Source organism: Prionailurus viverrinus, chromosome C1 (genome assembly GCF_022837055.1).
Source record: "Prionailurus viverrinus isolate Anna chromosome C1, UM_Priviv_1.0, whole genome shotgun sequence".
Classification (NCBI taxonomy): Eukaryota; Metazoa; Chordata; class Mammalia; order Carnivora; family Felidae; genus Prionailurus; species Prionailurus viverrinus.
The window spans coordinates 160,456,734-160,483,233 of NC_062568.1; the positions used below are offsets into that span (position 1 = coordinate 160,456,734).

At 39.7% G+C, this 26,500-nt stretch overlaps 1 protein-coding gene across 9 annotated transcripts in view; it reads right to left on the bottom strand.

Annotated features, from left to right (window-relative positions):
* The window catches only part of DNAJC6 (DnaJ heat shock protein family (Hsp40) member C6), a 148,677-nt gene that overhangs the window by 16,490 nt on the left and 105,687 nt on the right, over positions 1–26,500 (bottom strand). For all 9 annotated transcript variants that reach the window (XR_007155109.1, XM_047873085.1, XM_047873083.1 and 6 more), the window contains 9 exons: positions 18,414–18,536; positions 13,697–13,830; positions 12,766–12,960; positions 11,814–11,931; positions 9,996–10,075; positions 8,947–9,140; positions 8,761–8,841; positions 5,975–6,409; positions 3,473–3,607 (listed from right to left, as the gene is read on the bottom strand). Coding sequence is in view for 8 of the 9 variants with exons in the window: in XM_047873085.1 (XP_047729041.1) it covers positions 3,473–3,607; positions 5,975–6,409; positions 8,761–8,841; positions 8,947–9,140; positions 9,996–10,075; positions 11,814–11,931; positions 12,766–12,960; positions 13,697–13,830; positions 18,414–18,536 (1,495 nt within the window). In the remaining variant the exon portion in view is untranslated. The remainder of the gene's footprint in view (positions 1–3,472; positions 3,608–5,974; positions 6,410–8,760; positions 8,842–8,946; positions 9,141–9,995; positions 10,076–11,813; positions 11,932–12,765; positions 12,961–13,696; positions 13,831–18,413; positions 18,537–26,500) is intronic.

The following is a 26,500-nucleotide window of genomic DNA, read 5'->3' on the forward strand; positions in this document are numbered from 1 at the left end:
GATCGTAGTCTTATATTCAACTAGGATGTATAAATAGTTGTTAGAACCCCAACTTTGTTACTAATCAAGCCCACAAATCTTTATGACCATCTACCATATGCAAGGCACCATACAAGGGAACAGAGAACTAAAAGACATTATCCTCAAGAAATTTAAAATCTGTTGAAGATATAGGAATATACAAATGGAAAGGTAATTACCTAACACTTTCAATCTCTATTTTGCTTTTAATTATGGTTATTTACTTTCTATTCCACACTATGCCCCAAGTGATTGTTCTCTTCAGAGTAGATGTTCAATAAATATCTGTAGAACTCAAAGGCAGGAAGTATTTCTTGATTTTCAGAAGAGATCAGTGGTACCTTATAGAAGTCAGAGGTGGGCAATTTGACGTCCTAATATGACATCTGAGTCTGACCTATATGTTATCCTGTATGAAGATATGCAACTGACCCGCTAACAGTGGAATAATTGTTTTTTCCAGAAAGGATAGTGGAAAATTCCTTTCAGTCTGGCATGACACAGGACAAAACAAGAAGTATAGCAGCAAAACAAAGAGGTGCTAACTGGCTTCGAGTGGGTGATAAACATCTTCTAACCAATTAACAAAAAACAGAGAACTGAGTCCAGAATTGTCATGCTGAACTATGAACATCCATACCTATGGGACACAAAAGATAGTATCCTTATGAAAATAATAAGTTCAAAGTATTAAAGTCAGGAAAATACATAACCTTATTAACACTATCACTAACTATGTCTCAAAGAGACTTAGGGAAAAAATGAGTTAATTCATTCTATATTTACATATTATATGGTAAGATAGATAACATCTACTATGTACCAATAATTCTTCTAGGCACTAGTGAAGCATTAATGAACAAAACAAACTAAACTCCTTGCCTTTATGAGCTCATATTCTAGTGGGGAGAGATGGGAAACAAAAAAAGAAACAAAACATGTAAGTAAATTATTGAGGATTTTGGAAGTTGATCAATACAGCAGAAAGAAAAATCTAGAGTCCGGGCACAGGGATGAGTTGTGATATGAAATGGAGCAGTCAGGGTAGACCCCACTGAGAAGGTGCCAGGTGAGAAAGATCAAAGGAGGTGAAGAAGTTCATCACACCAATGCCTGGGGAAGAGGAGACAGCCGGTACAACAGCAAGAAGACAGTATGGCTGGAATGGAGAGGGCAAGAGGGAGGGGATATGGGTCACACCACTCAGGTCAAAAGCACATAGGGCCATAAAGGCCATCTAAGGACTCTAACTTCCATGCTGAGTGGCATAAAGACGCATTTTCAGCACAGCAATGACATGACTTACATTTTAAATAAGTGATCAAAAACAATAGGTTTAACCTCTATCCCTGCATCTTTCATCCCAAAGTAACCAGCTTCCAATCAGGAGATTCTCTTCAGTGGGAATTATTCAAGGGTGAGAGGTGAATTTCTTGTATGTTGTCTGGTGGACCCACTTCAAATAGTTTGAGATTTAAGACCAATTGGAAATCTTGTATGTTGTCTGGTGGACCCACTTCAAATAGTTTGAGATTTAAGACCAATTGGAAATCACCCACAAAAGTTATTCCTGGAATGAGTTCTCATGTTTAGTGAAGTTAGAGTTTGACCAAAGTTGTACAATTCATCTTCTGTTTGCGTTTGCATGGCTTCCAAGAAGTCAAGCTGATGACTAGACTGAATTCACCAGGCGAGCTCCTTCCACAAGATGCCTTCCACAGGACCTCACCCTCCAGGTTGAGGCCAGTACTGTTCCACAGCCTTCAACATCAGGTATAAGCTACAATTCTCTAGCTCAAAGTCATTTGCCCTCCACTTAAAGAGCTCCAGTTTTAATCAGAGTTACCTAAATGATACCCTTTTGCACTTACAAGTAGATACCAGAGAAATATAAAGTGGGCTTCACATGGAATTCAAAATTTTTTAGTGGTCACATCAAAAAAGATTTTAAAAAAACACTGATGGAATTAATTTTAATACATTTTATTTAACCCAATATAGTCAAAATATTATCTTCTGTGATCAATATGAAAATATTAATGATATTTTACATTCTTTTTTTGTACTAAGTTTTGAAACCTGGTGTGTATTTTATACCTAGAGAGCATTTAAAATCAGACTAGCCACATTTCATGTGCTCAAGATATCCCAGAGCTTTTAAAATATTAGTGTAACTACTTTATGGGGGAAGGGAAGGAGAAAAAAATAGTTACAAACAAGAGGGAGGGAGGCAAACCATAAGAGACTCTTAAATACAGAGAACAAACTGAGGGTTGATGGGGGGTCAGGAGAGAGGGGAAATGGGTTATGGACATTGAGGAGGGCACTTGTTGGGATAAGCACTGGGTGTTGTATGTAAGCGATGAATCACAGGAATCTACCCCTAAAACCAAGAACACACTGTATATACACTGTATGTTAGCCAACCTGACAATAAATTATATTTTTAAAAAATAAAATAAAATAAAATAAAATAATAAACTTTTATCCATGGTAAAAAAAATGATTAATTATTATTAAAATAATAAACTTTTATCCATGGTAAAAAAAAATGATTAAATTGTTCAAATCCAGTGTCTACAATATGTTCTGCAACCATTCGAAGGCTATTAAAACTAACCTGTTTATTGATACTACTTTGGACTTCAATGTCCATATGGATTTAATTTAAGCAGGAGTTGTTGGTATTTTGCATGGGCACAGAGTGAGGCAGCAGAGTTGAGAAAAATATATATCACCCTGGGAATTAAGAGATAAAAGTTCTGGTATATTTTCTATTTTTAACTAGATACTTCATCCTAAGGAAGTCAATAGTTATCTGTCTCAGTATCTTTCTCTAAAATGAATAAAAATACTTGATCTACTTAGTTCAGAGGGTTGTGAGTTTTCTTTGTAAAGGTATCTAAAGATACCAATAATATTTCCCTCCCAAACATACCATCTTTTGACAGGCTGCTTTAAACAAATGTGTTTTCTCTCCTTTCTTTTGCAAAAATTATAGGCCTACACATTTCATTTTGAATTTAAATAGAATGATTGTATTCTGAAAAATAAAATAAAATGTTAACTTAATTGTTAATTTCCAAAAGAGAGGGGCGCCTGGGTGCCTCAGCTGGGTAAGCGTCTGACTTGGGCTCAGGTCATGATCTTGTGGTTCGTGGGTTCAAGCCCCATGTTGGGCTCTGTGCTGACAGCTCAGAGCCTGGAGCCTGCTTCATATTCTGTGCCTCCTTCTCTCTGCCCCTCCCCCCACTTGTGTGTGTTCTCTCTCTCTCAAAAATAAAGAAACATTACAAAAATTTTTTAAAGAAAAAAAAAAGAGAGATGCATTACATAGGCTTCCCCAAACAAAATAAAACAAACACCTACTGGATGCTTTTATATCTGAGGACCTATTGTTATTTTGTGGAAAACTATGTTCCACTGAACACAATATAAAATATGTTCTTACCATGCACTGTAGGTGAAGGACTTCTTGTAGGCTGAAGAAAGGGGTCACTGGAAGCACTAGATGTGGTCAGAAAAGAACCCAGCAAATCCTGACCTGATGGTTTAGAAGGTGCTCCAAATGGGTCAAAGGTGGCACCTAGGAAAAAAAAAGGAAAAATGTGTTTCTTTGTCCTGTGAGTTCATTCATTCAATAAATATTCCAGAGCTGCCACTATTGCCAGGCCTTAGGCCAAATATTTGAAAAACTGTGATGAAGCTTGCATTCTGGGCTGCTCCACAGGCCCATCTTATCCTTAAAACTTCCTCCAGGGCCAACAATGGAACCTAAGGATTTTTGACCTCAGGAAGAATCCCATCTTTGTGGACGAAGGAGGACTGTAGATTTATCCATTGGAAGATCCGTCAACACTATAAATGAGGGCTTCTTGGGCCCTCCATAAGTGGCAAAACCATGTTTGGACCAAAGGAGATGCCCAATGAATAAACTGTGCTTATATTAAATAAATTAATGGACAAATACCAGGCAGGAGGGGTTTGCTATTAAGGTGAACATTAGAAAACCTCACTGACCAGGCTTTGCTTAGTATTATGTTTTTAGTGGTCTTTGGCTCACTTGAAAGTGAAAGAGAGGAGAAATGAGTGTTGCTATGTAACTCAAATGCTGTTCCCAAAACACTGCCTCTCAGTAACTTGCTAGAAACTAGATGCAGATTTAGAGAAGTGAGGACAAGTTTGTGAATATACTAAGAAGACTAGAACAAAGCCAGCAGCTGAGATCTCTGGCAATAACACAATAAAACTAATATTGTATCATTTCTTAGGGTTTACATTGCCTTTCATAAAAAATACTTCAGCTGATTCTCAGTCTCTCCCTATCACACAGTAGTATTATCTTCATTCTATAGACAGTGAAACTGAGGTTCAGAAAGCCAAGTCAATCAATATATCCAGCTTCAATTTCATTATCTACAACCTGAGGCATAGATTTAACTAATGTCTCTCAAAGATCCCTTCTAGCTCTGACACCAGAACATAACTATCTTCATGGGACTGTGATGAATTAAATAAAGTCACACAAGGTACATGGTCTTGAAACATGACTGAGTACTATGATAGTCTGGATCTTGCAGATTTTTCTTCCCTGACACCTTTAATTCACTGTGGTGAGTAAGAACTGGATAAAAGGAAGCCAAATATAGAAGAAACAGCCTGGGATTCAGGGCACCAGGATACCACCGTGGCTCCATCAATAACTAATGTAGGAGTTTGAGCCTCAGCAACCACATTCCAGGATTTTAAGACTCACTCTTACAAAGAATGCCTCCAACTGAACTACTTACTACAAATCAAGACCACCCAGAGCCTTCTGAGAACTGAAGGATTAGCTTGGGAAAGGAAGTCCCCACAGATTACCATATGAGTGAAGAGTTGAGACATTTCTCTTTACTCTTCCTAATATGATGTCATCTTGGTTAATAGTGATATCAGGTAAGAAGGGGCAGCTAAAATGCTTAGCCATCTACTGTGTTTTGCAAATTTCAAAAAATTGCGGATGATTAGTCACAGGAAAGGTCAAGTCTGCAGCAATGAGCAGAGTGAAACTGAACCACGTGGGCACCAACTGGCAAGGGCTCATCTGCTACAGTCAGCTGTGCGGCTGGCATGAGTCCCTTAAATATATCTTGAGGTAACCAAGTACTCCCTTGCATAACCAAAGTGGATTTAGAAAATTACAGTTCCAGGAAGACATTACAGAAAAACTAAGAGCGAGCTCTCAAGTCAAATGGCCCAGTTTTGGACCCTGGCCTCACCAATGATTAGCCTTATAAATGTATGCTACTAATTTGACCCTAAGCCACCATTTCCTCAACTATAAATATAGGGATGGGGTGCCTGGTAGCTCAGAGGTTAAGTGTCTGGCTCTTGACTTCAGCTCACATCATGATCTCACAGTTCATGAGTTCAGCTCCACGTTGGGCTCGCAACTGACAGCACAGAACCTGCTTGGGATTCTCTCTCTCTGCCCCTCCCCCAGCTTGTGCGCTCTGTTTCTCTCTCTCTCAAAATAAATAAATAAACTTTAAAAAATAGGGGTAATAAAAGCACCTAACTGCCAGATTTTTATAATAACTGAATCCATGTTTAGTGTTAAATTCCATGTTTGGCAAATAGTAAGTAGCCCACAAATATTAGCTGTTATTATTAGTAATAATTCATCAAACTACATCTCCAAGAAGAAGTAACTAAAGCAGCTCAGAGATTGAAACTTTGGAGGAAAACAAACAAACAAACAAAAACAAAGAACGGACAAAGAGCTCAAATATTCACTCTTACATTGTCCTACCAAAATGGACATTTCCCCATTAACTGAAAACAGAGACCTCTAAGGGACTTTCAGGGAGACCAGAAAAGTCTAGCTTATTAGGAAAGTTCAATTCTACCTGCTTCACCCAAAGGTTCCAATTCAAAATTGAGAGGTTTAGCATAACATGGAAAAAATTACCTTCTCCCACTCTTAGGGTTGGAGATGCAGAGGTGGAGGGGGCAGAGCGGCGTGGTGTCGACTGGGTAGACGCAGGTCCACTCGGATGAAACATGTCTTCCACCCCTGACTGTCCAGCCTGGGCAGCCCCCGCCGCACCTCCACCTCCAAACAGGTCACTCAGCAGTTCAGAATTAGTGGGAGGAGCCACTGGCGGAGAGAAGTTCTTACTCACTGCAGATCCTTCTAGACCCAGAAGGTCCACATCTTCAGGGGGTGGAGGGGCAGCTGGCTCCTGCTGCTTTTTGCTGGGCTTTTTAGCTCCATGCTGTTTGTCACCACTTGCATTGCCATGTGGACTGGAAAGGGTCAGAAGTTCATCATCCGACTGCTCACTTTCTGGATTCACTAGGGCAGCATGGTCCTCCTCACAGAATGATTTTTCCGATTTCTGATCTAAGGAAGGCCAATATGCCAATAAATAGTTAGTTACTGGCCCCAGCGTTACTGATTTTTGTGAGCTAGAGTTGGTACATAACTCTGAAAGAGAGAAGCGGCAGCCCTGAGCAAACAATGCTCTCAGACCCTTACCAATAGAAAACTGCTGGATGTATTTCCCATCATCCAATCACCTTTTGTAGAGCAGCTGAGAGGCAGTATCATGGAGCAGGGAAAAGCAGGAAGTCTGGAGCCAGACAGGGTGGGTTTGAATCCCAGCTCTAATTACTGGCTCTGTGACACTGAGAAAGTTACTTTACTTCTCTGTGCCTTGGTTTCCTCCTCAGCAAAATGGGGGTAACCAATAGTACCTAACTCCAATGGCTATGGTGAGAACTACATGAGATGATAAACAGAAAGTGTTCAGATCAATATTAAGTAGTAACTAAGTGTTTATCATTATGATTATCATCTTCCGGATACTCTTCTAGGTGCTTTGAAAAAAAGTCCCATAATTTCTTAATCCTTTGCTGATTCCTCTTTTTTTTTTTTTTTCATGTGGCCTGCAGCCAAAAGCAAGGCCTTCCTCCCACAGTCAGGAGTAGAAGCCAACCACACACCTAACCAGTGAATAGCCACAGAGATTCCACTCAGGATGGTCCCTATACCATCCTGGACGGTGATACATTCAGCATAAAGTGGGCAGCAGGGAAGAGGTCTTTTCTGGGGAAGGGACGGAGAGGCTGATGGGTGACTTTCCAGGCCCTCCTTGAGACAGATCCTTCAAGGACACTTGGTTATTTAATGTTAGGTAGACCCACATTCTAAATCAAGGGCAGATCCACATCCTTAATTCCCGATTCTGAAATGCAAAAAGCTATGAAAAGGGAAAGGTTTCCCTAAGTCTGGAACAAATTTGGCTGGTGGAAAAATCTGACCAGAACTGATACGTACATATGTATACTCTTCATTTATCTCACCCAAAGTGATTATTTTTACATGTTTCACTGCGGAAACATTAACACGCTCCATTAAAAGTTGTCTGAGATGCCGCTGGGGATGCTGAGTAATATATCATTTATATCCCATATCACCTAAAATTAAAAAACGTTTGCATTCCTGAAATACTTCTGTGAAGTTCAGAAAAGAAATTGTGCATTTCTGCTAAAACCTATTTCAGAGCCTACTAATAGGAATGACTTCTAAATTACTACAATGTCAGTGGAGAGGAAAAAGTGAAGTTTAATTAAAAGCCCTTATGTGAGGAAGGGAAGATGTAGGGGACTTGTTACTGGGGGAAACTGGGGAGTCAACCTGTTATCTAGATTTCACTGGGTTTTCCAATTTTTTTATGTTATTGGTCCCATTTCCCAGGAGGAAATTCCCTGAGCTCTTGAATGTCTACCCCTACCCTGACTCCCACAACTCCCACCTATCACCCTGGCTTCAGCCATCCCTCTGAGTTCCCATTTCCCAGGAGGAAATTCTGAAAGTAAGGCTTTTAATTCAAAGGAATTCTGTGAACTTTTTTTTTCACGAAACATGGAAAATTCCATAGGCAACAGGAATACTGTCTCATGTTCGCACAGTGAAGAAAGGTCAACCAAGAAAACTCTAACCAGAGCATTGTCAAAGCTATTTTCCTACCCCTTTCTTACAGAAAGTCCTTACGATTCAATTCTACGTTCAATCTTGCAGTTAACCTCAGCAAACTCTATAGCAAGGAGGCGAATGTGTATGGATAGAATGCCATTGCCAGTCTACTGATGGCAGCAATCTGAAGTGTTATGTTGGAGAGATTCTAAAAGTCCAGGTTTGGTGGAAAAGGATACTATGATTGAGACCAATTTTTGCCATGGCTGTTAAAGCATGGAGCAGAGACATATGGGGAAAGTATTTGCCTTTTCTGCACCAGGGGAAGCTTAGATCTGCCCTCCTAGTGGCGAGATCCCTCTGGGGGAAATGCCAGATTTTATATTTTCAGAATATGTACTCAAGGGCAGGAGATAGAGTCTTTTGTTAATTTGTGTGTCGGCAGCATAAAGGGAAATCCTAGAAAATATCACATTGATTCATAAGTCCAGGAAAGATGTAATCCAAAAGACAGCATAGAAAGAAAAGGTAGAATTCAGCTTTAAATGGCCTTTTACATCAGTCTAAGAGTATCCATGAAATTCAAAGTAGAGAGGTAATTTCAAACTGCCTGATTTGAAAAAAGAACGAGCAGGGACAGTGTGAAGTAAGGAAGAACAGGGGTGACTTCTAAATGTTTCTTTTTTTGAAGGTGCTTTGAGAACAAACCATGTTTACAGAATCACCACATGACTTAAGTATCTAACCATGTAACTTAGGGAAATGCTTAGAAGTACCTTGCCAACAGAGAGAGGAAAAGAAGCCACCTTGCCCAAAATGCCTGGGGTTGTCCGGAGGGATATCTATTGGAGCCTGTCCTGCAAGAGAAAAGGCCATGCAGCATCAATGAAATAGGAAATAAGTCAAAGTGATAATAACACAGAGGCTTTGTCCTGAAAACAAAACCACCAGGTGACTCATACCTCCTAAGACCAGAGTTTCTTGATGCTCCTGGTGAGAAGAGAAGAGGATGCTGGGATTGACATCTTTCGTGCAGTAATGTTCCCATGGTGGGGTTAAGTCTATCACTTTGTCGTGGGGCTGTAGTTCTATATCTAGAGTCACCTGAAATAGCTGAGGATATTTTTCTGGTACATCACATGCGTCCAATTCAGGTCTAAATAGCAATTTAAAAGAAGAAGATCAGTGAAAAACAATGGATCCAGCATGATGTTCAGCACAGACACCATTGTAGGTTGACTCAGGTTAACCCTAAGACTCATTTCTAGGGAAAAATCAATCACTAACCAGATAAGGTACTTTACTCTTCTGGCCTCACTAGAGGAAAGGGGAGAATAATAAGTACAACTAAAGAATTTGGATATTACTGCATATAAAAGCATGTTAGGAAGTAGGGCAATAGATCCAGCCAGTATGCCCAGGCAAGGCTAAATTAGTTAACATAGTGAGATAGTCCCCAGCTGCCACCCTGAGCTCTTGAATGTCTACCCTTACCCTGACTCCCACAACTCCCACCTATCACCCTGGCTTCAGCCATCCCTCTGAGTTCCCTAAACCACATTATAATAAAGCAACTAAGGTTCATTCTCTGGTACAGAAGGGTACCCTGCTTTAGTGCTATAGCCTGGCATCCTGTCTCAAGGGTCATTGCTCATATCATACCACTGATTAAACTGCCATCACTGTTGAAAAACACAAAGGGATACACAGATGCGAAGGGCCACAGTATTGATACTTTGTTTCCTCTTTGTTCAGTCTTGTTCTCTCACATGGAATTTTAGACCTTTCTATTTGAAGTCTTTGATCCATTTGCACTCAAGACAAATTATACCCAACTGCAAGCTGTGAAATGCAACCAGGCTCTCTGTGTTGTTAAGCTACACTCAACAGTCCTGCAGCACAGGATTCCAGGGGTTGCTGCAGCACAGAGCAAAGGAACCTTGGGTATTTGGCTTCCAGCATTTCCCAGCTGCTTATATTGAAAAGGGATTTTGGTCCAAGCAGCACTCACTTGGTGAACTTTAAAACTGTGGTTTCCAGTGGTATGAATCCAGTATGAAACTGAAGCTGGAATATCTGGGTGTTGGTCACCTACAAATACATGAGAGAAGCACGTGACAATCAACCAGGGAAAGGGGACTAACTGCATCAAGAAATTATACTTTGGGGAGCCATGCACCTTCAACTGTTTCTACTTTGGAGCTTCTGTTTATTATGAACACTAAGTGACCTTCCCATTTGGAAATGGCCCAGCGTCATTTCTAGCCTCTCATCTCCATGAACTCTGCTTTGGCAAGCCATTGCCTCTTCCACTAATGTCCCATGTTCTTGCATACTGCCATACTTTGGCTCATTCCATTCCTTCTCTTCAGGATGCCCCTGCTGCAACCTAATGAACTCATCCTTCAACAGCCACCTTGAAAGTTCATATCCTCTCTGTAGCCACCAATGACTAAAGCAGACCATTCCCATTATAGTATCTCATCCTACCTCTACTATGTGAGTGGATATTCGTACATGTGGTGAATTTCTCCTGCTAGGCTGAGCTCTCTGAGGGCAGGGACAGTCTTATTCTTGTCAATCCTATACCCCTAAGGCAATGGCTGGCACAGAGCATGCACTTGGCAAATATTTGATGAATTAAAATACAATTACTTATAACATTATTCATAATATCCCTAAAGAGGCAATGACCAAAATGCCCATCAACTGATGAAGAGATTAATAAAAAGTGATATAGCCACAATGGAATATTATTTGGCCATACAAAGGAATGAAGTACAGATACATGATACGACATGGATGAATTTCAGAAATATTATGCTAAGTGAAAGAAACCAGCCACAAAGAACCACATACTGTATGAGATTCCATTTACATGAATGTCCAAAAGAGGCAAACCCTTAGAGACAGGGAGTAGATCAGTGGTTGCCCAGGGGATGGAAGAGGGGAGGGGCAATGGCCGATAATAGGTATAGGATTTCTTTTGAGGATGATGATGTTCTGGAATGATATGGTGGTGCTGTATAACCTTTTGAAAATACTAAACATAACTGTATTGTACACATTGAAAGGGTGAATTTTATGTTATGTGAATGTTATTCTAATAAAACATTGAAAAACTATAATTACTTAATCCTACATCCTTAATAGAAATATCTCCTCTCACACTGATCCAAATGGGACACTATAAAAAAGGGCATGAGCTTCTAAAGCTCAAGGTTTGGTACAAGTTCCAGAGCTGTCAGTTTCTGGCAAAGTCATCATGCCAAGGCCTCTGGGCAAATCACATTCTCTCTGAGACTCGTTCCCTATAAAATGAGGGAAACAGACATAAATAATCTTTAAAGGTTCTTTCTAATTCTAAAACCACAAGTCACTCAAGCCCAAAGTGATACAGAGAATATACTCTAAAATCCTCCTCATATTAAGGGATGCCCGGCTGGCTCAGTCAGTAGAGCATGGAACTCTGTTGTTTTTAACTTCTATTTATTTATTTTGAGAGAGACTGAGTGTGAGCAGGGGAGGGGCAAAGAGAGAGGGAGACAGAGAATCCCAAGCAGGATCGATGCTGTCAGCGCAGAGCCTATCGCAGGGTTCCATCTCATGAACCAAAATCAAGAGTCAGATGCTTAACTGACTGAGCCACCCAGGTGCTTCGAGCATGTAACTCTTTGTCTTGAGGTCATGAGCTCAAACTCCATGCTGGGCTTATGAGCTTATTTTTAAAATAAATAAAATAAAATAAAATAAAATAAAATAAAATAAAATAAAATACCCTATTGAAGGCTCAGAAGAGTTTATGCCATGATTCTTCCTGAAACCATACCTTAGCCTGTAGTCGGCTCCCAATGGTTGACCTCAAGTGATACATGGAAACAACCACATCTCCTTGCACAGTGATGCTCAAGGGAATAAAGATTTTTCCATCTTGGACACGGTATTCTCTACAAACAGAGACAAAAATATACATTGAAAGAGTCCAATCTTGTATGATCACATAGGTATAGTCCTCTGTGGCTCAAGCCAAAGGACCTATTGCCCAAGACTGGGCCCAAGAACCATTTCCTATCTTAAGCAAAGTCAGGAGCACAGCCATGGGTGCAAACTGGTTCTGCCATAGGATGGTGTTGGTCTAATGGTAGACCCCCTCCCCTGTCCCATCTGGACTTCAGATAAATTGACTGCCCATCCCTACTCTGCAGATCTCATAATCCTCAAATACACTTAGCCCTGATATACTTGTTGTTTCTTAACTTTAAATTAATAGTAAAAGCAGAGACAGAGGGAACAAAAATGTCCAACCAAGATCAGTATAGAAACTGCAAAGCCATGCTCTGTGAGGGTCTTAGATACCAATTCCCAAATTCAACCTATTCCAAACTAACTTCATTTTATGTCACCATCTACTCCCTTCTCTCCATACCCCCTACCACCCCCTACTGGCACCTGCTTTTTATTTTGGATTCTGTAACTTCTTTCATTATATCACCATCTGCCTGGCTGCTCACCTAGAAACTAAGCATGTAGGTCCTCTGTCCCCACCACTGTCTTAACCCTCATAATTCATGTTAGTCCCTTAGCTTATATTTCCATTTGAGAGGGAGCCATAGCATCCCTTGGTTTACTTATGCTTTTCTAGGATTGAACCTACATAGAACTTTTTTTTTTTAATATCAGCCTTTTCACAATGATGTATTCCTCACAGGAAGAATATAATTCAACCTAGATAAGAAATGAGCAATTCCTAAGAAGAAGTGAAGAAAAGTATCATGACCTACTTCATTCTTTCAAAATCCGCACAGGTCGTATATATTTTGGTTTCTCCAATCAGTACATCACAGTAAGGACGACATCCATTTCTCTGTTTGTTAAAAAAAGGGACTGGACTGACAGTGATGGACTTAATCGTGAGAGGCTTGAAGTGAGGGCGGTAGGGCTTGTCTGCTAGGAGGTCACACATATAGCCCAGGTATCTGAAACAGAAGATTGACATTCTGTGGGTCAGACCAAAGAAGCAATCAGTCTTGGCTATGAAGTCTATTATTGTAAATTACTAACTTATAATAACAATTTACTGTGTTAAATTCTTAAACGTTAACTACCAAAAGAGAATGCAACCAACAATTTATGAAAGCTTTTATCTAGTGACATGACTGTATTTCCCCCCCAAAGAACTGGTAAAGGGGTAATTTACTAAATGAAAAAGGCTTATGGGAGCTTTATACTAACTTCACACTGGCATATCTGTTCCTATTTGATCTGCCAGGTTAGGTTTATCAGCTAAAAGCCGGCTTTGGAAAAATTTTAGAATTTATCATCAGAAGCACTTTTAACTCAAAAAAAGTAAGAAGGGGAAATTATATAAGAGAAAAGAAGGGGTGCCTGGGTGACTCAGTCAGTTAAGCGTCTGACTCTTGATTTTGGTTCAGGTCATGATCTCATGGTTCTTGGGATCAAGCCCCATGTCGGGCTCTGTGCTGATAGCGCAGAGCCTGCTTGGGATTCTCTCTCTCCCTATTTCTCTGTCCATCCCCCACTCACACTTTCTCTCAAAATAAATAAACATTTTTTAAATAAATAAATAAGAAAAAAGAAGAAACTGCAAGTAACAGAAGTATAATAAGTCAATTACCTAAAAAGGGTTTCCCTTTTCTTAAGGGCACAATATCAGTTAGAAATTGTGCCTACCCTGCATCTAGCTTACTTTACCTCCTGTGGGATGGCGACAGTCCGATTCCGGGTCGCTTTGCATATAACAATCGAACGGCTGGGCCAGGAGTAGAGTAGAGATTACAGAAAATGAACATAGCACCAACCAGAATTGACGATGCTGCCCGTCCATCCTGCCAAGGAAGATACATAAACCTGTCACAAACGTGGCCCAGTCAGCCACTCACCATAGAGAATGGCTGTACTTGCAGTTAAAAGAGGGAAGAGAGAATGGGGAGAATTCTTCTTAACAGAATTATTTTCAGTTCAAAATTATTCACCTGAGGGTCCCTGGGTGGCTCAGTCACTTAGGTGTTGACTCCTGATTTCAGGTCAGGTCATGATCTCGCAGTTCGTGGGATCAAGCCCTGCACTGGGTTCTGCACTGACAACACAGAGCCTCCTTGGGATTCTCTCTCTCTCCCTCACTCTCTCTCAAAATAAATAAATAAACTTAAAGTAAAATGTGTTCACTTGAAAACCAAACTCTGTCCCAAGCACTTCAAATCACAAAGCAGCAAGGAAGGCTTATTCTTAGGGTAAAACTGACTCTCTACTAACCTAAGAAACCAAGCAACATAAATTTGATCTGCATATATTTATGGGAAAATAGTCTAATCTTCAAAGTAACTTTGGACTCATAGGATCAGAACTAGTAGTTGAGGTCTCTTGGTTGCAAGCCGGGTGTAGAGTTCACAGATTAGGCAAATACTGCTCTTTGGAGTATGCTATGTATATATTTTACCCAAAGTATGTTTCTAGATTCATACAAAATAAAGAAGCTTCACATGATTCAACCACATTCAGTGGAGAAATACATGTAGCATTCCTAACAGATGGTGGCCCAGGCTCTTCTAGAACACTCTGAGTGACAGGAGGCTTGTTGCTACTTGAAGAAACCAAGCCCAGCCCAGCTTACAAAGTTCTTCTTTATCCTGAATATGTTGAGTTGAAGTCTATTCCACTCAATGATCCTCGTTTTTTCTTCTGTCAGGAAGGAGTAAACCTACTTCTTTCTTCCTGGGGTAGCCTTTCACATATCTGAAATACCCTCCCCTTCCACCAACTCTTTCATTTTACAGGTTAAAGGCACACCCAATCTGTGACGGTTAATTTTATGTGTCAACTTGACTGGGCTGAGCGATGCTCAGACAGTTGGTAAAACATTACTTCTAGAATTGTCTATGAGAGTGTTTCGAAAAGAGATCAGCACTCAGGGTGCCTAGGTGGCTCAATCAGTTAAGTGTCTGACTTTGGCTCGGATCACGATCTTGAGGTTTGTGGGTTCAAGCCCCACACAAGCTCTGTGCTGGCAGTGTGGAGCCTCCGTGGGATTCTCTCTCTCTGCCCCTCCCCTGCTCATTCTCACTCTCTCACTCAAAAATAAAATAAACATTAAAAAAATTTTTTTAAGAGATCAGCGTTTGACTCTGAGTAAAAAAAGATGTACTCTCACCAATGTGCATGGGCATCACCTAATCTGTTGAGGGTCTGAATAGAACCAAAAAGCAGAGAAAGGGTGAATTTTCTATCTTCTTGAACTGAGATGTCTACCTTCTTCCCTGGGACATCAGAGCCCCTGTTCTCAGGCCTTGGACTCAGACTGAATTACATCACCAGCTTTTCTGGTTCTCTAGTTTGCAGACAGCAAACAAATTGTGGGACTTCTCAGCTTCTGTAACTGTGTGAACCAATTCCTATAATAAATGCATTGTATATTGGTTCTGTTTCTCTAAAGGACCCCAACTAATATATAATTTCTTTGATTCTTCCTCACTTGATATTCCATTTTAAGAAACATCATTTGGTGAAGTTTCTCTGAACAGACCCATTTTAAAACAACAACCTTAAATGTGCTACCCAGATGTGAAATGTAAAATATGAGGTGCACTCCAACCAACTAGAGAGGAAATACCATCTCCTTTATTCTGGACACTATGCTTTTACTAACATAATCCTAGGCCAAATTAGTTTATATGCAGGCTAAATCACACCTTAAGCTCTTATTGATTTTCCTATCTACTAAAACCCCTAGTTCTTTTTCAAATGATGTGTTAAGCTAAGAGACAAATACATTTAATCTTTTACAACAAGATTCAGGACTTCACATTTATCCTGTGTTTAATTTCACATTCTTAGTTTCCGTTAACCAACCAACCTGCAAAGGCTTTTAAAATCCAGATTCATTATATGACCCTCCCATTTCTGAGAAATACTGGAAGCTTGATCTTCACATCCTCATCACTGCTTTTGATTAAAAGGGCAACCAAACGCAACCTTCTCCTGGGAAGATGCTGATCCATTAATCACCTACCTTTGGAAGCAAGTACTGAGCCACAATCCAACTAGATGTATAATAACCTAGCCCAAATTTCTCTATCTTGATTATAGGAAATTGGGAAATACCTTGCAGGAATACAATAAGTTATCCCTACTAGTCTATTGGTCTTGTAAAAGTTCAGCTGTTTTGATATGCACATTCATAATGAACCAATGAAGACTCCTTTTTCCTAAGAGTTTAAAATCATCTGTGCAAAGATTTATATTAGACTTTTGCCTTAAAGTGCCATCAGGTTCACCAGCTGTAACTTTCCAGGATCAACCTCCTCCGTATTTTGGAAAAACTCTCCTGTCTTTGTTTGCCTGGCACCTCTTCTTCCTGTTTCCTCATATTACATAAGGAATCCATGATTGCTTTTCCAAGTGCTCTCAGCATTCTGAGACATAATTTAAGTCTAGAGAGTGTATTATTTTTAAAGTACTGTGAGGCTCCTTTACTATCTCATTACCTATCAGCTCTGTCTTAATGATCATTGTTACTACTGTCCTAGCCTGACATTTGCTCCCCTGACAAAGAAAACAGAATAAAAGAGTTAAGATTATATCATGTGCCTCAAGCATTTGTGATTGTCCTTATTTCAAGGACAGGTTTTTCCTTTTTTTTAAGACATTTTTCTTCATCTTAATTCTTTTAGATTTAGCCTTCCTGATACTCTTAACTGATTCATGGTTCTTGGATGTGTCCCCCTCCTTTTATCTACCATGCAAATATTTTCAACAGTTTAGTTTTTTATTAAAAGATGAGTATATGCTTATTATTTTTAATAAAACAGAAATATATATGACAAAAGTAAAAGCTCCCATTTCCAGCTTCAATTCCATTTCCCAAAGACTTGGTGCAGATGTCTGACTCATGCGTACCCTTTTTCAGTGAGCTAGAGAGCAGCAATGGTGTCATAATCCTTTGCTTCTTTTTCTTCTTCATTGGCTTTTTATTCTTCAAGATTGTATCATAAGAACTGGAAGCCTCTTCTCTCTCTTGAGCCATCTTCCCTTACAAAGCTGTCAGACTTTGGCTCTCTGAACTTTTAGAAATTTCTTGCGTGAAGAGAAAATCACCAAAGTGCCTAAAGCTGCTTAGTCCCTGAAAGGAATCTGTTCTGTTGCACAATCTGTTGTGCCTCCGACAGGAAAACCCTTTGGCCGTTCGTGGACACGAAATTTTTCCTTTGTTGCCAAGAGTTTGGGGATGTGAGATGGAAAGAAGAAAATATGTTCTTTCACTTTCCTCCTCTTTTAGCCAACTGGCTCTCAAGAAGGAGGGAGAAGATCATCAAGTAATCACATAGCAAAAAAAAAAAAAAAAATACACCCTGAAGTTTATAGAAGAATGAGTAGGGGTGCCTGGGTGGCTCAGTTGGTTAAGCGTCTGACTTCCGCTCAGGTCATGATCTTGTGATCTGTGTGTTCGAGCCCCACGTCAGGCTCTGTGCTGATGGCTCAGAGCCTGGAGCCTGTTTCAGATTCTGTGTCTCCCTCTCTCTACGACCCTCCCCCGTTCACATTCTGTCTCTCTCTGTCTCAAAAATAAATAAACGTTTAACAAAAAAACTTTTTTTTAAATAAATAAAAAAAAAGAACGAGTAATTCCAGTATTTATGCTCAGATTCCACTTGTGTGTTCTTAACCATGTATTCAATCATTTATTCAAGCCTCTCAGACCTGGGGTGCAAAGGTAAAGGAGACACAGTTCTTGCCTGTGAGATGCTCACAGTCTAGTAGGAAAACAGGCACACCACCAGATCATGATGATGCAGTATATTAGATGCCACAGAAGACATTCAGATTTACAATGGGAATGTCCATACAGTGAAAATACTCAAGAGTCAGAAAGAGTTTTACCAGATGTTGACTTTTAAACAATAGGTAAGAGGCCACCAGAGAAGAGTTGGGGGAAGGGACTCTAAGAAGTCAGTGGTCGGAAAATTCATCAGTCCCACTAGAAATTGCTGTAAAATACAATCAATCTATGTGACTACTTACAAAGGCATAAGGGTCTTCTTAACTTCATTTTCACTCAAAAACAAAAAGATAAATATTCCAATGTGTTTATCAATTTCATTCACACAGAACTCAATGGTATTTTTGCCTGTGTACCCACAGTCCTCGTTTCTACCTCTTTTATAATATTTAGCACATTGTAGAGGCCCTGTATTACGTGTATGTATCTGCCTCTCTCACTATTACTCAAGCTTTAAGGCAAGAAGAATAAATTCTTCACTCATTTTTATATCCCTCACATCCCCTAATTCCTAAGTAGGGATTCAAAAAGCTTATTCAGCTTAAATGTTACCTGTTCACCAGCCTCTATAGAGCCAGCTGTATTTGGCCAAACCAAACCCAACTACCACAAATGACAACAACAAAGGTTACTCACCAAGCAGTGGACAACACAGACGTTTTTGGGATTCTGTAGTAGCCAATTATACATATTCCGACACACAGCAAAAAGGTTGTGCAGACTGGGGGCCTGCCTAATGGGCCAACTGCATTCTGAGACCTAAGGGAACAGAGCAAAAGGGAATGAATTCCCCAAGTGACTCCTCTCCATACGCAGCTATCACACTAAACAACTTCTGGAATATGATACCACATTCTCTTTTAATATAGCCAGGAAGAGGTGTGAACAGGGTTCAAACATAGAAAGAAGAGTTGTTTAATATAGCAATTTCTTAGTTAAAAGATTCCATTCCAGTAAAGATATAAAAAAAATTTTTGAGGTATATTTTAAATTAAAAATAGACCATTTAAACTACATATTTGGATCTTTTTTTAATCCGGTAGGGTTACAATGCATTTAACTTCTATTAAGAATACAATGTTTTGACCTGCCTATTGGATACTTAATTATAGTATTATCTTATAAATCCTGCACTATCCCTAATTTTATTCCAGCTCTCATGAGAACATGAAAAGAGCTGCAGAGTGAGCCAAACTACACTTGCTCAGAGCTCTTATTTCTTTCTGTCTTACTGAAGGAATCAACAACACCATGGGGCAACCTTCAGTATTTTCACTCATCTAACACACGTGTTCATTTAACCCATTACAGAGCATCGGCAATGTTCCTGGAATTCTGTTTGGTTCTGAGCAGTATCACAATCGTACAAGACTGGTATTAACATGATGTCCATTCTGCAGATGAGAAAACAGACTCTCAGAGTCTGTCTTGTCTAGAGTCATGCTGCCAGTCAGGACCAGGAGAGCAACCCAGGTCCTCTGAGTATAAATCATTGCAGGACAAGACTATACTGGTAGAGATTATCATTTGCCTCAAAATACTAGGTATGAGTCCCAAATGATTAGATATTTACTAATTTAGATAACAAAAAATGAGAAGTTTAGACTTGAACAAACTCTGTGACCTCTTTTAACCTTTTTTTTTTTTTTCAAAAATGTGGTGAGTGGCACCTACCTACCCGCCTCATAGGGTGTGGTTAGTACATGAGGATGTATTTCAAGGGCTCAGCCCAGTACCTGACATGCACAAAGTGATTAAGGAATATTAGCTATTATCATCAGTATCAAATCCGGTAACTGCCAGTACAAAGCCCTGAGTTCAGATAAAGCCAGCTATGTTTGAATAAAATGAATAAAATCCCATATGGCAAAAAAGCAGACTGAAGGGCCAGATCATTCAAGGTCCTGTTAGCAGCTGGGAGAATATTTAAGAAGGAGTGACTCTCATCTGTATTTTCCAAAGACCTCTTAAGCCAGTGTGGAGAATGGATGCGGATGACATGAGAGTAGCCGGGGGGAGCAGTCAGGAGGCTGCTGAGGAGCCCAAGTCAGGAATGATGGCGGCTTAGGCTGGTTGCTAATGTAGGGAATTCTGAAAAAAGACTAGATTTTATATGGATGATGTCATCAGAAAGTACTCTGCAACACTACTGGCCTAAACAACAACAACAACAACAACAACGAATATCTCAAATCCCTAATGTTTAACAGTGGGCAAAGGGAGGCAGGAGCAATCTATTGATTCACCCTTTTCTGGTAACCAGATAATCGCTAGTCAAGTTTCTCTCTCTGGGGATGCCAAGAGGGCCCATTTTTTTTGGTTAATTTGTACCTTTTTCTACAAAATGATTGTAGGGTAATGGCAGGGGTGCTTCCAGGTACTCACTTACCTATACCTTTGGCAATGACAGGTATGGTTTACTAAACAAAGTAGTTGAAATGCTTGACACAGCTACTAAACAATCTAGGGTGACCCACTACTGGGCCTCTGCCAGTTTAAACTCCGGAACAGCTTGCCCCTTCTACCCAACATGAATTAAGACTGTTTCTGGCCCATTCTTTACCACCAAATGGATTCCCTGCTGCTGTGTTCTCAAGGAACAGAAATGATATATTGGTTAAAAAAAAAAAAAAAGAAGAGTTGGTAAGATAAATTCTGCCATCAGGGAAATTACAAAATGTACACTTGTACAAGCTGCTTCTTGTCTGCAATGCTTTTCTTCCCTTAGTAAATTCATATTCATCCTTTAAAACCCAAGTTCAAGTGCTCTTTTGTTACTGACAGTTTCTCTAACACCCAGAGGCAGAAATTAGTTACCTTACTTCTTCGTACCCATGCCCTTGTCCATTTTCATCTATTACGGCTTTTATCAGTAGAGCACCATGATTAAACCCACAGGCCGGGTTTTCACCTTTGCTTTACCACTTATGATCTGATTAACTGTAGTCAAGTTTCTGATCTCTTGGAGCCCCAATCTCTTGTGTGTAAAGTGAAAATGGGCATTACAAGAGTAATGAGAATTAAGTAGAGCAACATAAGTGCAGTAAATGCCAGCGTATTGTCAAACTGTATTCAAATTAATTGTTTACCTCTGTCGCCCCCTCTAGACACTAGGCCTCACCAGAAGAGACACCATAACTTACTCGTTTTGTAACCGCAGAGTTGTTGTGTTAGTTGAATGGAAGATGCTCAGTATTTGCTGAGTGAACGAATGATTGAAAGAACAAAGGAATGAGCCCCATTTGGTAATCGCTTCTCATACTAAGATTTGTCTACAGGTACAATATCTCAAGGAAGGGGCAGATGAATCAAATTAGCTGTTGTTGTAAGTTGGAATCATGGAAAAGTATGAAACAATTGCTTTTCCAGACAGTATTTTTAAACCTTTTAGAAACTGTATGTCAACCATACAAACACTAAATGTCAATATCTGTAATGAGTCTCAGCTAAAAGTTGGCTAAATTGTTTTCAGCACAAAAGGCTAAAAGCTCCAGAATCATTAAATCAATCAAGTAAATAATATTAATTTAAAGTACTCCATAATTACATATTTACTCGATCTATAATTATACACCATTAAGCAAACATACAATTAGAATTTTTTAAAAGCATGTACTCTGTCTAAAAGGGAAAAAAACACTAAAGCATAAACAAAACCAAAAAAAAATTTTAAGGAATTCAATCACTGTAAGCTATTTTTGTGTCTCCCTGGGGTTCACAGGTTCAGGCAATAAGCAGCACAATCCTTGGGCATGTGACACTTCATGATGCCATCTCCAGTCTCTCTAAACACCTCCCAGAGCTGCCAAGCATCCAAAAATGCCATATGGATTACAGGCTGCCATGATACCACCCAGTTGGGAAAGAAGCCAAAACAGCACCACAGCCGGATGCCATTTGATTTTTCTCTCTCCATTGCCACAAGCATGGGCTCATCGATGGCAGAAGCATCCCACCTGCCAAGCACAAGAGCAAAAGGTACTACAGAGAATCAGACTCAAAAGCCATACCACATTTTAAGAATCTATACCATTTTTGGAAAACAGGGGGATTTTAGTCAATCATTTACTGTGGCATTTTAGTATTACTAACATCAATCATAACTACCATTTACCGAATGCTTACTATAGGGTAGACACTGCTATCAAGTTTATTCGTTATGGCAAAACTACAGAAAAGAATTTCTAAGTATTTGCAAGGTAGGTATTCGTATTGTCATCCCCATTTCATACAGGAGAAAATGGTATCTCGGGTGAAGTGAAGAGATTTAACCAGGAAGAGGAACAGCTGAGATGTGAACCTAGGGTAATTTTTAAAGCTTAAAATTGTCATCTCAATAAAAATTACTGATAAGACTCATGTACTTTCTATTATATCACACTGTCTGATGGTGATTATTAACTGCAATTCCACCTCACATTTGTGGGTGGTTATGGCTTCCAGTGATGGCCATATTTTCAGTTTCCTTAAAACTGAAGCATGGTGGCAGAGGGAGAGATGAAGTATAACCTGTAAAGTCACCTCTCACCAACCAGCAAACCACAGCAGAAACAACTGGGAGCTCTGGTGACCTCTGGTGAGCTCTGGAAGGAAAAGGAAAGCAAACAAACAAAAGATGGACCTTTAAGTAAGTTCAAATTGATAGCATATTTCCCAAAAATCAATTTGTTCTCAAAAGGGAAGAAATCCTGCAAGATTATGTAGTTTAGAAACAATCAAAATGAAGGAAAAGTCTAAAGGAATCAGCTGGGTTTATTTTTTTATGCTATTAACAGGGCTCCTTCAGCATAACTTTTCTTCCTGGTTGAGAGGAGGAGGAAGGACACTCCAAGTGGTGCTGGAGTGCGATCAGAACATAAGAACTTTAGGACCAGGCAACATGCAGTGGCCATTCACCTGGTTTTCTACTTCTTACCAACAGAAATAGCAAGAAATGTGTAAAGCAGTGGTTCCTGATATTCTGAGCAGAGCTCAAAACCTGTGCAGAAAGTGAACCAGTTTACATGCACCTACAGAGTGGATGGGTACAGTGTTTATTTGGGAGATGATGGAAAAGGTTTGGGTATAGACAGTGGTGATGGTTACACAACATTGTGAATGTATTCAATGTCATTGAACTGTACTCTTATAGGTTGTCAAAATGGTTAAGTTTGTGTCATGTATAGTTTACCATCAAAAAAAAAGTGGGGTGCTAGAAGAAATGGTTAAACTCTCTGAAGCCCATCCATGGATCTAAATATACAGGTGGACCCATATTTCTGTAACTCAGATCAAGAATACCTGTTTTAGATAATGCATCTCATTGGTCTCCAGGACTTTACTGTCAACATTGGTAATTTTTATTTCCTCAAGGTGGAAACTGGCTAAGAAGACTAAAAAAACAAACAAACAAACAAAAAACTAATGTTCAATACCTCTTGTGCAGTTCTGAGTAGGCACTCTAGCACACTGCTTTGAAAGCAGGGCAATCTGGCATATATTGAGTTGGGGTCTCTGCTAAAAATGGAGACTAAATATGAATCCTATTCTAACATTCCGTTACACATGCAAATCCTAAGAAAGCTGCTATTTGATTATTTCATCCAATTCCTGTCAAACCTGGCTTCTAATTCCTGTCATGTGGCTTCTAAGCATAAAAGCTAATCAAAATATAGAATGACTCCCCTCAGCAAAGTGAAATCTTCATGGAAACAGCCTGTCTCTGCCACCACCACCGTATTCCCAAACACATATCACACAATAAGATGTAAAGTGACTTAGTTCAGGGTTCAAGACACAGGGATATAGACAGAGCTGGACTCCTGTGAGTCTACAAATAAAACCAGTCTCATGTTTTGTCTTTTCCAACACTGGTATTTATGGAAGAGTCTGCCACCTACATTAATTTTTTAAATTTTTTAAAAAAGATTTAAGTAATCTCTACATCCAACGTGGGCCTTGAACTTACAACCCTGAGATCAAGAGGTGTATCTTCTAGTGATTGAGCCAGCCAGGCACCCCATGCCATCTACATTTATTAAAATAAGATTTGGAGGGGCGCCTGGGTGGCTCAGTCGGTTAAGCGGCCGACTTCAGCTCAGGTCATGATCTCGCAGTCCGTGGGTTCGAGCCCCGCGTCGGGCTCTGTGCTGACAGCTCAGAGTCTGGAGCCTGTTTCAGATTCTGTGTCTCCCTCTCTCTGACCCTCCCCCGTTCATGCTCTGTCTCTCTCTGTCTCAAAAATAAATAAACATTAAAAAAAATTTTTTTAAATAAGATTTGGAAAACTTCCAAACTCTTTCTATGAAGCCAGCATTATCTTGATTCCAAAGCCAGACAGAGACCCCACTAAAAAGGAGAACTATAGACAAATTTCCCTGATGAACATGGATGCAAAAATCCTCAACAAGATATAAGCCAACCGGCTCCAACAATACATTGAAAACATTATTCACCATGACCAAGTGGGATTTATACCTGGGATGCAGGGCTGGTTCAGTATCCGCAAAACAATTAATGTGATTCATCACATCAATAAAAGAAAGGACAAGAACCATATCAGCCTCTCAATAGATGGAGAGAAAGTATCTGACAAAATACAGCATGCTTTCTTGGTAAAAACTCTCAAGAAAGTAGGGATAGAAGGAGCATACCTCAAGATCATAAAAGCCATATATGAACGACCCAATGCTAATATCATCCTCAATGGGTAAAAACTGAGAGCTTTCCCCCTCAGGTTAGGAACAAGACAGGGATGTCCATTCTTGCCACTGTTATTCAACATAGTATTGGAAGTCTTAGCCTCTGCAATCAGACAACACAAAGAAATAAAAGGCATCCATATTGGCGAGGAGGAGGTCAAACTTTCACTCTTCACAGATGACATGATACTCTATATGGGAAACCCAAAAGATTCCACCAAAAAACTGCTAGAACTGATTCATGAATTCAGCAAAGTTGGAGGATAAAAAATCAATGCACAGAAATCGGTTGCATTCCTATACACCGACAATGAAGCAACAGAAAGAGAAATCAAGGAATCGATCCCATTTACAGTTGCACCAAAAACCATAAAATACCTAGGAATAAATCTAACCAAAGAGGTGAAAAGTCTATACACTGAAAACTATAGAAAGCTTATGAAAGAAATTGAAGAAGACACAAAAAAAAAATGGAAAAAGATTCTATGCTCCTGGATAGGAAGAACAAATATTGTTAAAATGTCAATACTACCCAAAGCAATCTACATATTCAATGCAATCCCTATCAAAATAACACCAGCATTCTTCACAGAGCTAAAACAAATAATCCTAAAATTTGTATGGAACCAGAAAAGACCTCGAATAGCCAAAGCAATCTTGAAAAAGAAAACCTAAGCAGGAAGCATCACAATCCCAGACTTCAAGCTATACTACACAGCTGTAATCATCAAGACAGTATGGTACTGGCACAAAAACAGACACTCAGATCAATGGAACAGAATAGAAAACCCAGAAATGGACCCACAAACGTATGGCTGACTAATCTTTGACAAAGCAGGAAAGAATATCCAATGGAATAAAGACAGTCTCTTCAGCAAGTGATGCTGGGAAAACTGGACAGCGACCTGCGGAACAATGAACCTGGACCACTTTCTTACACCATACACAAAACCAAACTCAAAACAGATGAAAGACCTCAATGTAAGACAGGAAGCCATCAAAATCCTTGAGGAGAAAGCAGACAAAAACCTCTTTGATCTTGGCCGCAGCAACTTCTTACTCAACACGTCTCTGGAGGCAAGGGAAACAAAAGTAAAAATGAACTACTGGGACCTCATCAAAATAAAAGCTTCTGCACAGCGAAGGAAATAATCAGCAAAACTAAAAGGCAACCAACAGAATGGGAGAAGATATTTGCAAATGACATATCAGATAAAGCGTTAGTATCCAAAATCTATAGAGCTTATCAAACTCAACACCCAAAAAACAAATAATCCAGTGAAGAAATGGGCAAAAGACATGAATAGACACTTCTCCAAAGAAGACAGCCAGATGGCCAACCGACACATGAAAAAATGCTCAACATCACTCATCATCAGGGAAATATAAATCTAAACTACGAGATACCACCTCACACCTGTCAGAATGGCTAACATTAAGAACTCAGGCAACAACAGATGTTGGCAAGGATGTGGAGAAAGAGGATCTCTTTTGCATTGTTGGTGGGAATGCAAGCTGGTGCAGCCACTCTAGAAAACAGTATGGAGGTTCCTCAAAAAACTAAAAAGAACTACCCTGCGATCCAGCAATTGTACTACTAGGCATTTACCCAAGGGATACAGGTGTGCTGTTTCGAAGGGACACAGGCACCCCCATGTTTATAGCAGCACTATCAACAATAGCCAAAGCATGGAAAGAGCCCAAATGTCCATCGATGAATGAATGGATAAAGAAGATGTGATATATATACACAATGGAGTATTACTCAGCAATCAAAAAGAATGAAATCTTGCCATTTGCAACTACGTGGATGGAACTAGAAGGTATTATGCTAAGTGAAATTAGTCAGAAAAAGACAAAAATCATATGACTTCACTCATATGAGGACTTTAAGAGCCAAAACAGATGAACATAAGGGAAGGGAAACAAAAAGAATATAAAAACAGGGAGGAGGACAAAAGAGAAGAGACTCATAAATATAGAGAACAAACTGAGGGTTACTGGAGAGGGTGTGGGAGGGGAGATGGGCTAAATGGGTAAGGG